Source organism: Schistocerca piceifrons, chromosome 10 (genome assembly GCF_021461385.2).
Source record: "Schistocerca piceifrons isolate TAMUIC-IGC-003096 chromosome 10, iqSchPice1.1, whole genome shotgun sequence".
Lineage (NCBI taxonomy): Eukaryota > Metazoa > Arthropoda > Insecta > Orthoptera > Acrididae > Schistocerca > Schistocerca piceifrons.
In genome coordinates this window covers 41,823,699-41,836,316 of record NC_060147.1, presented here as the reverse complement: position 1 = coordinate 41,836,316, position 12,618 = coordinate 41,823,699, and the positions used below count along the sequence as shown (strand labels likewise).

General features: G+C 42.4%; 1 protein-coding gene across 1 annotated transcript in view; it reads right to left on the bottom strand.

Annotated features, from left to right (window-relative positions):
* Nucleotides 1-223: 223 nt before the first annotated feature.
* The window catches only part of LOC124718670 (verprolin-like), a 71,722-nt gene continuing 59,327 nt past the window's right edge, over nt 224-12,618 (bottom strand). Inside the window, exons 4-5 of the mRNA XM_047244296.1 lie at nt 6,435-6,581; nt 224-325 (exon numbers count right to left, since the gene is read on the bottom strand). Coding sequence (XP_047100252.1) covers nt 224-325; nt 6,435-6,581 — 249 coding nt within the window. The remainder of the gene's footprint in view (nt 326-6,434; nt 6,582-12,618) is intronic.

Here is a 12,618-nt window from a genome sequence, read left to right as displayed (position 1 = left end):
ATTAAAAAAAGCTTTATTTGGATTGTCACAATCAAATTCATTTCAAACATTATTTTAATCTGTGTAAGTCATAATACTTTTATGAATAAGTGGTAATTTTTTCATATTCTTGAAGTGAGTAGTGTGTGATATATGGCAATTTAGATAGATTGTAACATAGCGGTATAAGTACACATGACATTTTTAGGACACACCACTCCAAATCGGCTGACTGCAAAACGGTTCAGGCAGCGACGAGGATGTCGAAGTTTTGGGAGGTGCGGACGCACCCGTACCACGTGCCGCCGTTCGCCATGCTGTAGAGCAGGCCGTCTTCGGGGTCAGCCTGCGGAAAAAAAGAAATGGTTCCAAAAATCTAGAAATTCATTCACTGATTCATTTCCAGTTCAGCGGAAGCTTCAGAAATGTTTAACAAGTCAGCTGTCCGAAAAGATTTTCGGGCGTTGTATAAAAAGCTCGCTACCATTAACTTGACGGAAAAATTATGCAGATGGAAGAGGAAGTAGGTGAAGGTATGATCGACGATGGAAAATACACTGAAGCGTCAAAGAAATTGGTACAGGCACGCGTGTTCAAACACAGATACATGTAAAAGGGCAGAATACGGCGCTGCGGTCGACAACGCTTATACAAGACAACTAGGGGCAGGCGCTATTGTTTCACCGGTTACTGCTGCAAGGACAGGTTATCAAGATTTAAGTGCGTTTGAATGTGGTGTTACAGTCGGCACACGAGCGATGAGACACAGCATCTCCGAGGTAGCCATCAAGTGGGGATTTACCCAAAATACTATTTCACGTGTGTACTGTGAATATCAGGAATCCGGTAAAACATCAGATCTTCTTGGTGTAGCAATTTCAATTGCCAGTAGTGTATATTATCTTCGGTTTCTAATGTATTCATCGTACTGACCCTTACTGTCCTTTACAATAAATCTATCTTCAGCTAACATACGGCATCACAAGTAAACACTGCACTACTGAAAACGTCCATCGTTTGCCAGACTTCAGTTTGCGCGGAGGCGAAGACTGTGCCACGACAAGACCAAAGATTGTTTAACAGCTACGTAACTTGCTCTCTCTCTCTCTCTCTCTGACTTCCACGTTGATGACATACAAAAATCAATACGACATGACCACCATACAATCTATATCACAGTACAAATTGTTTTAAAAAGTCGGACCCCTCCTTTTCACAGAAGAATTTACTCTCATGGAATAGACGAAATTCAGTCAGAGTTATAGAGATAGTTGGAAGAGTCAACAATAGCTAAATTATTGCAATTAGTGTGCAAAATATATGAGACAGGCCAAACACCCTCATACTCACAGAAGAATGTAGTAATTCCAGTTTCAAACCAGGGAGGAGCTGAGAGATGTTAACATTACAGATCCAGCAACTTAATAAGACATGTTTCCAAAATTCTGACATGCATTATTTGCAAAAGAATGGAAAAGCTGGTAAAAGCCAAACTCGAGGAAGAAGAGTTTGGATTTCTGGTAAATGTAGGAAGGAATGCGGGGGGAACTACTCATCTCCGAGGTAGCCATCAAGTGGGGATTTACCCATACTACTATTTCACGTGTGTACTGTGAATATCAGGAATCCGGTAAAACATCAAGAAAGGTAAACCTTTGCTTAGAGCATATGCGGATTGACAGAAAGCTTTTGATAATGTTCATTAGGGTACACTCTTTGAAATTCTGAAGCTAGCAGGGTAAAATACAGGGAGTCTATGCGGCAAGCAAATTTTAGATAGAACAGTGGAAGGACATGAAAAGGGAGCAGTGGCTGAGAAGGGAGTGAGACAGGGTTGTAGCCAATCGCCAGTGTTATTCAGTATGTACATTCAGTGAAGGAAACCCAAAGCACTTTGGAAATGGGATTAAAGTTCAAGAAGTAGTAAAAGAACTTTGATGTTTGATCATTACACTGTAATTCTGAAAGAGAACGGAAAGCACATACAAGTGTACTGGAAAAGAATGGATAATTCTTGAAAAGCGGTTGTTGTTGCTGTTGTGGTCTTCAGTCCAGAGACTGTTTTCATGCAGCTCTCCATGCTACTCTATCCTGTGCAAGCTTCTTCATCTCCCAGTACCTACTGCAACCTACATCCTTCTCAATCTGCTTATTGTATTATCTCTTGCTCTCCCTCTACGATTTTTATTCTACAGGCTGCTCTCCAATACTAAATTGGCGATCCATTGATGCCTAAGAACATGTCCTACCAACCGATCCCTGCTTCTAGTCAAGTTGTACCACAAACTCCTCTTCTCCCCAATTCTATTCAATACCTCCTCATTAGTTATGTGATCTACCCATCTAATCTTCAGCATTCCTCTGTAGCACCACATTTCGAAAGCTTCTATTCTTTTCTTGTCTAAACTATTTATCGTCTACGTTTCAGTTCCACACAAATACTTTCAGAAACGACTTCTTGACACTTAAATCTATACTCGATGTTAACAAATTTCTCTTCTTCAGAAACGCTTTCCTTGCCATTGCCAGTCTACATTTTATATCCTCTCTACTTCGACCATCACCAGTTATTTTGCTCCCCAAAGAGCAAAACTCCTTTACTACTTTAAGTGTCACATTCCCTAATCTAATTTCCTCAGCAGCACCCGACTTAGGTCGACTACATTCCATTATCCTCGTTTTGCTTTTGTTGGTGTTCATCATATATCCTTCTTTCAAAACACTGTCCATTCTGTTCAACTGCTCTTCCAAGTCCTTTGTTGTCTCTGATAAAATTACAATGTCATCGACGAACCTCAAAGTTTTTATTTCTTCTCCTTGGATTCTAAGACCTACTCCGAATTTTTCTTTTGTTTCCTTTACTGCTTGCTAAATATACTGATTGAATAACATCGGGAAGAGGCTACAACCCTGTCTCACTCCCTTCCCAACCACTGCTTCCCTTTCATGCCCCTCGACTCTTATAACTGCGATCTGGTCTCTCTACAAATTGTAAATGGCCTTTCGCTCGTTGTATTTTTCCCATGCCACCTTTAGAATTTGAAACAGAGTGTTCCACTGTCAAATGCTTTCTCTAAGTCTACAAATGCTAGAAACATAGGTTTGCCTTTCCTTAATCTATGGTCTAAGATAAGTCGTAGGGTCGCTATTGCCTCACGTGTTCCAATATTTCTACGGAATCCAAACCGATCTTCCCCGACGTCGGCTTCTACCAGTTTTTCCATTCGTCTGAAAAGATTTTTGTCTGTAAAGTATTTTGCAGCCGTGATTTATTAAGCTGATAGTTCTGTAACTGCCACATCTGTCAACGCCTGCTTTCTTTGGGATTGGAACTATTATATTCTTCTTGAAGTCTGAGGGTATTTCGCCTGTCTCAAACATCTAGCTCACCAGATGGTAGAGTTTTGTCAGGACTGGCTCTTCCAGGGCTGTCAGTAGCTCTAATGGAATGTTGTCTACTCCGAGGGCCTTGTTTCGACTTAGGTCTTTCAGTGCTCTGTCAACCTCTTCACGGAATATCATATCTCCCATTTCATGTTCACCTACATCCTCTTCTATTTCCATAATATTGTCATCAAGTACATCGCCCTTGTATAGATCCTCTATATACTCTTTCCACCTTTCTGCTTTCCCTTCTTTGCTTAGAACTGGGTTTCCATCTAAGATCTTGATATTCATACAAGTAGTTCTCATTTCTCCAAAGGTCTCTTTAATTTTCCTGTAGACAGTATCTATCTTACTCCTAGTGAGATAAGCCTCCACATCCTTACATTTGTCCTCTAGCCATCTCTGCTTAACCATTTTGCACTTCCTGCCGATCTCATTTTCGAGACGTTTGTATTCCTTTTTGCCTTCATTCAGAGGTAGCAGATGAACATGAAGTAAAATAGGGTCATCATGTCATCGGCATGAGCGAGCACCTCCATAAATAATGTTATTGTTGACGGAGCGTTTCTGATAGTACGACGGCTGAACAGATGATACCACGCACCATCATGAGGCGACCATACTGACGTATCATAGTGTCTGCATTCCCAGCAGAATCACAAAAAATATATAAAGAGAACGATCTCTAAAACACTATTTTTCCGATATATTGTACGACTAGTTTACGAGCCACTTTATTAGGTCACTTTTATCAATCGAAGACACAAAGTTTATAAATGAGTTGCCATCATGTTATGGAACTTTATTTGTAAAGTTCTGTCTACATCGCACAAATTTTACAATTCACAGTTACCCACTCCGGCCACTGCCGCCGTCAGATCTGTTACAAATAGAAAAACAGCGGTGAAGTCAACTATGTTTAATTGGCTCAAGCGAAATCTATAACAGGCCAAGTGATACATAAGAAAATGAAAACTACTTTCATGAGCCATGTATAGTAACCATATACGGGGTGGTTTTTTCCGCCATGTACAAACTCGGATAAATCTAATGAACTTATGTCCGGAAATGTATGGTTTCGATGCTACAAACCATTTATTTAATAATACATTGTCACAGAGGCTGTGGGCTAATACGTATTGTATCATGCAGTCAGAGTTACAGTATGTAATCTTCGTTGATCCATTATGGACCATAGGACAAAGGCTGGCATGTATTTCTTGATGCAATAATTTACCAACATGTATTGCAGAAATTTATTTTATGAACTTCTTATGTGCTACTAGTTCCGGCATTACGTTGACGCCATCTTCAGGCCCCACACGTCATAGTCGTAAAATCGCTATACGCAGAAGGAGCCACATAACTGTATCCATGAATAAAATCATTATGCAACAATTGTTGGTGGCCAGGCGACACAGAATCGTTATGCAACACGTACTTGGGCATCATAATTTTTTGCACGTCATGGTTCACGTTTCATATGTGACTGAACACTTTCTATTTCCTTAAATAACGTAACTATCCGGCGAAAGGTCTGAACACTTGGATGATGTCGTCCAGGATACCGAGCAGCATACACAGCACACGTCCGTTGGGCATGTTGATCACAATAGCCATACATCAACACGATATCGACCTTTTCCGCAACTGGTAAACGGTCCATTTTAACACGGGTAATGTATCACGAAGCAAATACCGTCCGCACTGGCGGAATGTTACGTGATACCACGGACTTATATGTTTGTGACTATTACAGCGCCATCTATCACAAAGCGAAAAAGGTGGACCAACTAAAACATTCGTATTTCCTTACAATCTACACGAATATGTAATAAAAAATGGGGGCTCCTATTTAAAAAAACGCAGTTGATATCCGTTTGACCTATGGCAGCGCCATCTAGCGGGCCAACCATAGCGCCAACTGGTTTCCCACTTCAAGCTACACAAGTTTCGTTCTTTGTAGTATTTCCGTTTGATGTTCATTTTGTGAGATATTTGGCCTGGTCACAATCGATGGACTACCCTGTATATGGCAGCTATGCATGGCTCTTAACCGTGTAGATAGTTCGCATTTTTCTTATGTATCACCTGTTATACATTTTGCCTCAGTCAATTGAACTTAGCTCGACGCTACACTGATTTTCGATTTGTAACAAATCTGAACTTGACAGTAGCCGAGACTCCCTCTTCCTCCCCCCTTCCATCCTGTGTTTTCTCCCTGCCTACCCTCTCCCTATCTCCTTTCCCCCCCCCCCCCCCGAGTCCTTTTGTACTCCCCTCCTCTGCCTTCCGCACTTCCTGGTACGTCTGCTCAGCACCCCCCACCCCCCTTATGGATCCTCATCTTCCATTGGCTCCTTTCCCCCCCTCCCCCTTCACTTTTCCTCTCCTTCCCCCCATTTTTTTCCAGTCATCTGACCAGTTTCCCCCACCTGCTCTCTGGTGTGGTATGTCATATTTGTGCCAACTTTTTAGTGCCGTGCTTCAGTGAGTGTTCAGTGTTGTGCGTCTTTCCACAGTGTTGCGAACAGACATCATGCTGTCGCTGGGTGTGCATTTTATATCTCTTGCGAACAGAACCCAGGCTGTCGCCGTGTTTTTAAATTGTCTGTCTATTATTTTTCTGCTTCCTGTGTCTTTTATTAGCATCATCAACCCTGTGTTTTATGTTTTAAGCTCCAGAATTTTCTGCCATTTTACCTTTAAGTCACCGATTTTATCGCCATCTGTTATTATTTTTTTATTATCTTCATCTTTTTAAAACAAATTCTGTAGGCTGAAGAGCGGGGTAATAAGCTGCTGCCAGCCCGCCCTCTTTAGGGGGAATCGAAACTCAATATAGGGAAAAAAAAAGTAGCTGAGACCGCTGACTGTGAATTGTAAAATTTGTGTGGCCCAGCCAGCTTGACAGGCCTTTAGAAATAAGATTTTGTTTCACAAATGGTACTTGAGCGTGTGCACACCAGTACAGCATACGTCAGGGTAGCGAAGTAGAGCGCCGCAAGAGTGATATAGGGTCGTATGTGGCGTACCCTTATATTAGGACCTGTTTAAAGGGTACGTACCGTTCCGAAGTGGTATTTCCCTTCGTCGAATGCCCTTCCGAAGTACAGCGGCCTTCCAGAGGCCGTTCTTCCGCAGACGATGGCGTTCTCTGGAGCCACGTAGCCGCCCATGGCTGGTTGCCAGGAAGTCTTGCGGCACGAGAGCACCTGCAAAGTCAAAGCACCAGACAGGGGTCTCACAGAAAGGTCCCGGAAATCAGAGGTAACACGAGCTGAACCCTGAAACACTCTCAGAAGCCCGCATCAAACCAGCTGCGCAGTAAAAGCTGAATATACGGGGTGTTCAAAAAGCCTCTCCGCAGTGCCGTATGATAGCCGCATGTGCCGTTTGCCGCAGTGAATACAGCGAAAAGAAACTCAGTGAAATACAAGTTATTAATTTATTGAACATTCATTTTTAAATGGTTCAAATGGGTCTGAGCACTATGGGACTTAAATTCTGAGGTCATCACTCCCCTAGAACTTAGAACTACTGAAACCTAACTAACCTAAGGACATCACACACATCCATGCCCGAGGCAGGATTCGAACCTGCGACCGTAGCGGTCGCGCGGTTCCAGACTGAAGCGCCTAGAACCGCTCGGCCACACTGGCCGGCAATATTCATTTTTACTAACAAATTTTCACATAAATGTTGAAAGTGTACCCCCTGTTGTTGAATACAGAATTTAATTAGTCTAATCATGTTTCCAAAAACAAGCTGTATCATTTCTTCTGTAACAGAAGCAGTGAAAGTGGATATTGCAGTTTTCAAGAGCGAGGTGGTGCAGTGGTTAGACACTGGACTCGCTTTCGGGAGGACGACGGTTCAATCCCGCGTCCGGCCATCCTGATTTAGGTTTTCTGTGATTTCCCTAAATCGCTCCAGGCAAATGCCTGGATGGTTCCTTTCGAAGGGAACGGCCGACTTCCTTCCCCGTCCTTCCCTAATCCGATGAGACCGATGACCTCCCTGTCTGATCTCCTTCCCCGACACAACCAACCAACCAGTTTTCAAATCATCGATGGATTTTGGACGCGTTTTTATAGACAGTTGCTTTCGCTGCACCCCTGAAGAAAAAGTCAGGTGGTGTTAGGTAAGGTGGAAGAAAAAGTCAGGTGGTGTTAGGTAAGGCGATCGTGGAGGCCAAAGTCCCTGTGAAATTATGCGATCACCGAAAACATCAGCAAGCGGTGACACTGAAACACGATCTGTATGCGCGGTTGCACCATCTTGTTGAAAATAACCGTTCAGAATTTCACTTAACACACGTTCTCCTATCAATGGATGCAGAATATCACTGCAGTATAGTTGTGCTTGTCTTGTTTCGTTGAAAAATATGGGACCCACAACCTGACGTCTAGAAATTACCATCCAAACTCCCATTTTCACAGAGTGAAGTGGTTCCCCATGAACACACAATGGATTTGCAGTACTCCACATTCGAGAATTTTGCGAGTTCTTGTACCCGGATAAATGAAACCACGCCTCATCATTGAAAAACGTTTAATTAAGAATATCCCTTCCATTCTGTTGAAAGAAATTTTTGAACGATTGACCATAATGCAGTCTATTACCATGATCAGTATTTTTTAGTTCTTGCACGACTCTCATTTTGTATGGGAAAAGTTCTAATTTTTTCCTTACAGCTATGCGGGCCGTTCCGACACTAACATTGATTTCCTGGGCGAGTTTTCTTACTGTTCGGACTCGTGGATATTTTATCGGGAATATCGAGTAGTTTATCCGCAGAGAAAACGCTAGGATGACCACTTCTTGGTGCATCTGTCACTGAACCCCTACTTCGAAATTTGTTAGTCAAATCTCGCACAGTATCGTAATGTGGGAGTATTGTCTCCGGGAAAACTGAATTAAATGTTTGACGAACTGAAGCTGTTTATTTACCACCAGCTTTGAACACTCGTTTGACTAAAAACACACGTTCTTCCATGGTTATCATTTTAACAATGACAAAAACGAAACAAACGAGCAACGTTCACGTCAACACGTAACAACACACACCAACGATACTACTGACGCTGGCTGGGATAAACGAAACAGTGGAATGTTGGGAGAGTCCACTTGAAGAGAAGTAACCCAGGCAGACGAACAATCATACGGCACGTGCGGCTAACAATCATACGGCACTGCGGGAGACTTTTTGAATGATAGCGTTCAGTTTTTGTTGCTGCAGCCTCTTCCGGAATTAAGGTGTTGCCAATTTTGGAAAAAAACATTTGTAGGTATTTGACATTTAAAAGAGCTGTAATCGATAAAAAAGTGTCAGCACTGCATTTAATAGTCTATCTCTGACGCTACTGCTGTATCACATAAAATAATTAGTGATGAGTCAAATGAAGCTAAGCAGAGGTTTATCAAAAACTAGTTACAGGTTAACAAGATTTTAAAATATAAGCTACTGCAAACACATCCTTTCAATTTTGAAGACAAGCAAAGTTGCTAGACATTAAAGAAATTCAGTTCAGTTGCGAGTATCGCGTGTTCCACGATGAAAGGCTTATTTCTGTTTTAAGATACGATGTGGTGCATCAGCGACAAACAAAAATGGTTCAAATGGCTATGAGCACTAAGGGACTTATCATCTGAGGTCATCAGTCCCTAGAACTTAAACCTAACTAACCTAAGGACATCACAATCCATTCCCGAGGCAGGATTCGAACCTGCGACCGTAGCGGTCGCGTGGTTCCAGACTGTTGCGCCTAGAACGGCTCAGTCACTACAGCCGGTTTGAGTTAACAGTCCACGCATTATGGAAGTAGTTATAAAAATACAGAGAATGTTCAAATGGTTCAAATGGCTCTGAGCACTATGGGACTTAACATCTGTGGTCATCAGTTCCCTAGAACTTAGAACTACTTAAGCCTAACTAACCTAAGGACATCACACACATCCATGCCCGAGGCACGATTCGAACCTGCGACCGTAGCGGTCGCGCGGTTCCCGCGGTTCCAGACTAAAGCGCCTAGAACCGCTCTGCCACATCGGCCGGCTACATAGAATGTTATTCATCATAAAATTCGATAACTGAAGAATTGAAAATGTCTTCGAAATAGCTGTAATATTTTCTTCACCACTTAGGTGTGTAGAACTACAACTATTCACAAGAGCTGCATGTCTCTAATGACCCTGTTGTCGACGGGATGTTAAACACTAATCTCCTTCTCATATACGCTTCACAAGACACATCCTCATGTCTAAAAACAATAAAAAGAAACAGTAGAAAATAAATATGTCAAAAATTCGCCTCAGTTGCGAAATGTTACTGGTCTTTAGCCAGGTTTCGGCTAGAGTAATCCAGCCGTCTTCAGAAGCATAAAATAAACTAATACATGCCTGAATAGGGCACACAAAAAGCTACAGTACCGTGGTACTGTGTCAAGCTGCGTTACTTAGCTGAGGAACAGCCCCGGCCCCTCTTCGTGGTAAGCGGTCGGTTAGCCGCGGACGCAACGTTAAATATTTTCTCTATATTCTCCTGGTTAAAGACTACCCGCCAGCATAACCGAGAGCGCTACCGCACTCCTTCCTGGACTCGGGTAGGCGCGCCGGCCCCAGATCGAATCCGCCTGGTGGATTAACGACGAGGGCCGTTGTGCCGGCCAGCCTGGATGTGGTTTTTAGGCGGTTTTCCACATCCCGCTAGGTGAATACCGGGCTGGTCCCCACGTTCTGCCACAGTTAACACGCGTTGCAGACATTTGAAACGCGTTCGCCCTATTTCACTATTTACACTAGATGCAGACAGCTGGGGTAGACCAATTCCATCCCCAGGGGTACGGGGTGGTGGCAGGAAGGGGATCTGCCCACCCCTAAAACTAACACTGCCAAATTCGTTGTAGCCACGCTGACCCTGCGATCGCTGTGGGACTATGGCGTCAGCGAAAGAAAGAAGAAAGAAAGATTGTCCTGGTTAAAGACCAGTAACGTTTCGCAACTGAAGCGGATTTTTGACATATTAATTTATCACACTTGCTGACAGGGCCGCAACATCTTAAAAAACAGTAGAAAATGCCGGGAACGACTTATGGAGTTCTCTGGTACATGTATCTTCATGTCACTACACCGTCTGTTGCTAGGTACACTGTCTTCCAGGTAAGGCACTCTCCGCTACCGTTAAAAACAAATGGAGCTAAAATCTCTTTCATTGTAAATTCGGGACTAATGCAAATGATCTGAAGTTCATCAGGTTATTTTTTAAAATACGGTAAATATACACTGACGTTAAAGAGAAACACCTTGAACGTCTAGAGACAGGACGATCATATTGACAGGACGTGTATATTAGCATGTTCTGCAAAAATGATTAGTATTTTAGTTACCTCGGTTAAGCATGTGTCGCCGGCCGGTGTGGCCGAGCGGTTGTGGGCGCTTCAGTCTGGCACCGCGTGACCGCTACGGTCGAAAGTTCGAATCCTGCCTCTGGCATGGATGTGTGTGAGGTCCTTAGGTTAGTTGGGTTTAAGTAGTTCTATGTTTTGTTATCCGCGGACCTAGAAACGACGGAGAGGCTCCGCCCCCGCTGCAGCTGCAGTGGTCTGCACCCTCCAACGACTATCGCAGTACACTTCACCCCTCCCCGCCCCACACAGAACCCAGGGTTATTGTGCGGTTCGGTCCCCAGTGAACCCCCCCCCCCCCGCCCCCCCTCCCCCAGGGAACGTCTCACACCAGACAAAAAAATGGCTCTGAGCACTAAGGGACTTAACTACTGTGGTCATCAGTCCCCTAGAACTTAGAACTACTTAAGGGGCTCCGGAACGCCCTATACTTGCAATGTTAAAATAACGCTTATAAATTACATCTTTCCTCACAAAGTATTTGAGGTAGGAAGCTGAACATTTTACAGATTATTTATTGGAATATGGGCTACAGCTTAACACAGGGATTTTACAAAATTTTAGTTCAGTTATTAAAGATGATTTTTTTCAATTGTAATGAAAATTCACAACATTTTTTTGCAATTTTTTATTTATATATTCAAAAATATACAGTTTTTTGGAAAAAGGCTGTGTTAAATTATGCAGAAGGTACTGTGTAACATTTACTGAAAGTTTGAAACAAATATGTTTGGAAGATCCTTAGAAAACATGTAATTAGTATGAGAAAATAAAAGTTTTGGGAATCGAGCGACAAAGATTGGATTAACTTTTTAATGCATTCCAGGTCCATTCATCCTCTGCAAACTCCTCCTCCAGCTTCCTCTTGTTCCTCCTCCTGTTTACTCTTGCTTGTATTTCTAGACTCTTTACAGCCCTGTCTGCAGCCCGAAGGCGTTCCTTGTCTAAAGCAAGCATCGCTCGTTGTTGTGTTCGTAGATTTTGCTACCATTTTCTTCAGTTGCAGTTACTGCAACACTGTTCCAAAAGGTGGTCATGTATGAACACTTATCACATTTCAGTTGTATTTCACTAGCAAGTCCTACGTGCTTTATTATGGAGAGTTCCAGACCAACTTCACTACAATGAATACATCTTACACAGTTTGAAAAAAATCCTTTGAGAACCGACATATGAAATATTTCACTCACATCCGATTCGCCCATAAAACATTCATAGTTTTCACTCATTGAACCAAGCTTCTTCTGCGAAGTATTTTCTTTCCCACTTTGACTGCTATGGGCAGGTGTATTTGAGAGGTTAGGTTCACTCACTTGGTTATCGTCTTTATTGTTTACTGTAATAACACATACCTTTGGCTTTCCAACATTTCTCCTTTTCTTAAAAGCCTTCAGAGGATTTCTAATAACTTTACTTTTACTCATTATTATACTTCAACAAAACAGAGACTCAAGAAACAGAATTAATTACGAATATTTTCGAGATAACGACAGAGTAAATAAACATGAAACAATCGACAATCACACCAGCGATATATATTGAACCATCACAGGTTAGCCACAACACATACTTTATCTCACATCACTAAAATGTACCTGATGAACACGGACGTTAATAATAACACCATTTGACAGCAGTTTAACAGCGCCACAGTGGGTCACGCCCATGTAGAACACAATTCAAAAAAAATTGAAAAATAGTTGTAGTCTTCAGAATTGAATAAATTATATATCTATTAAAAGGTAATAGTCTGCAAATTCAGAAAACGCAAAAAAGTAAAAATTGAACTTTTCATGATTTTGAGCCTTTCCCGGAGCCCCTTAAACCTAACTAACCTAAGGACATC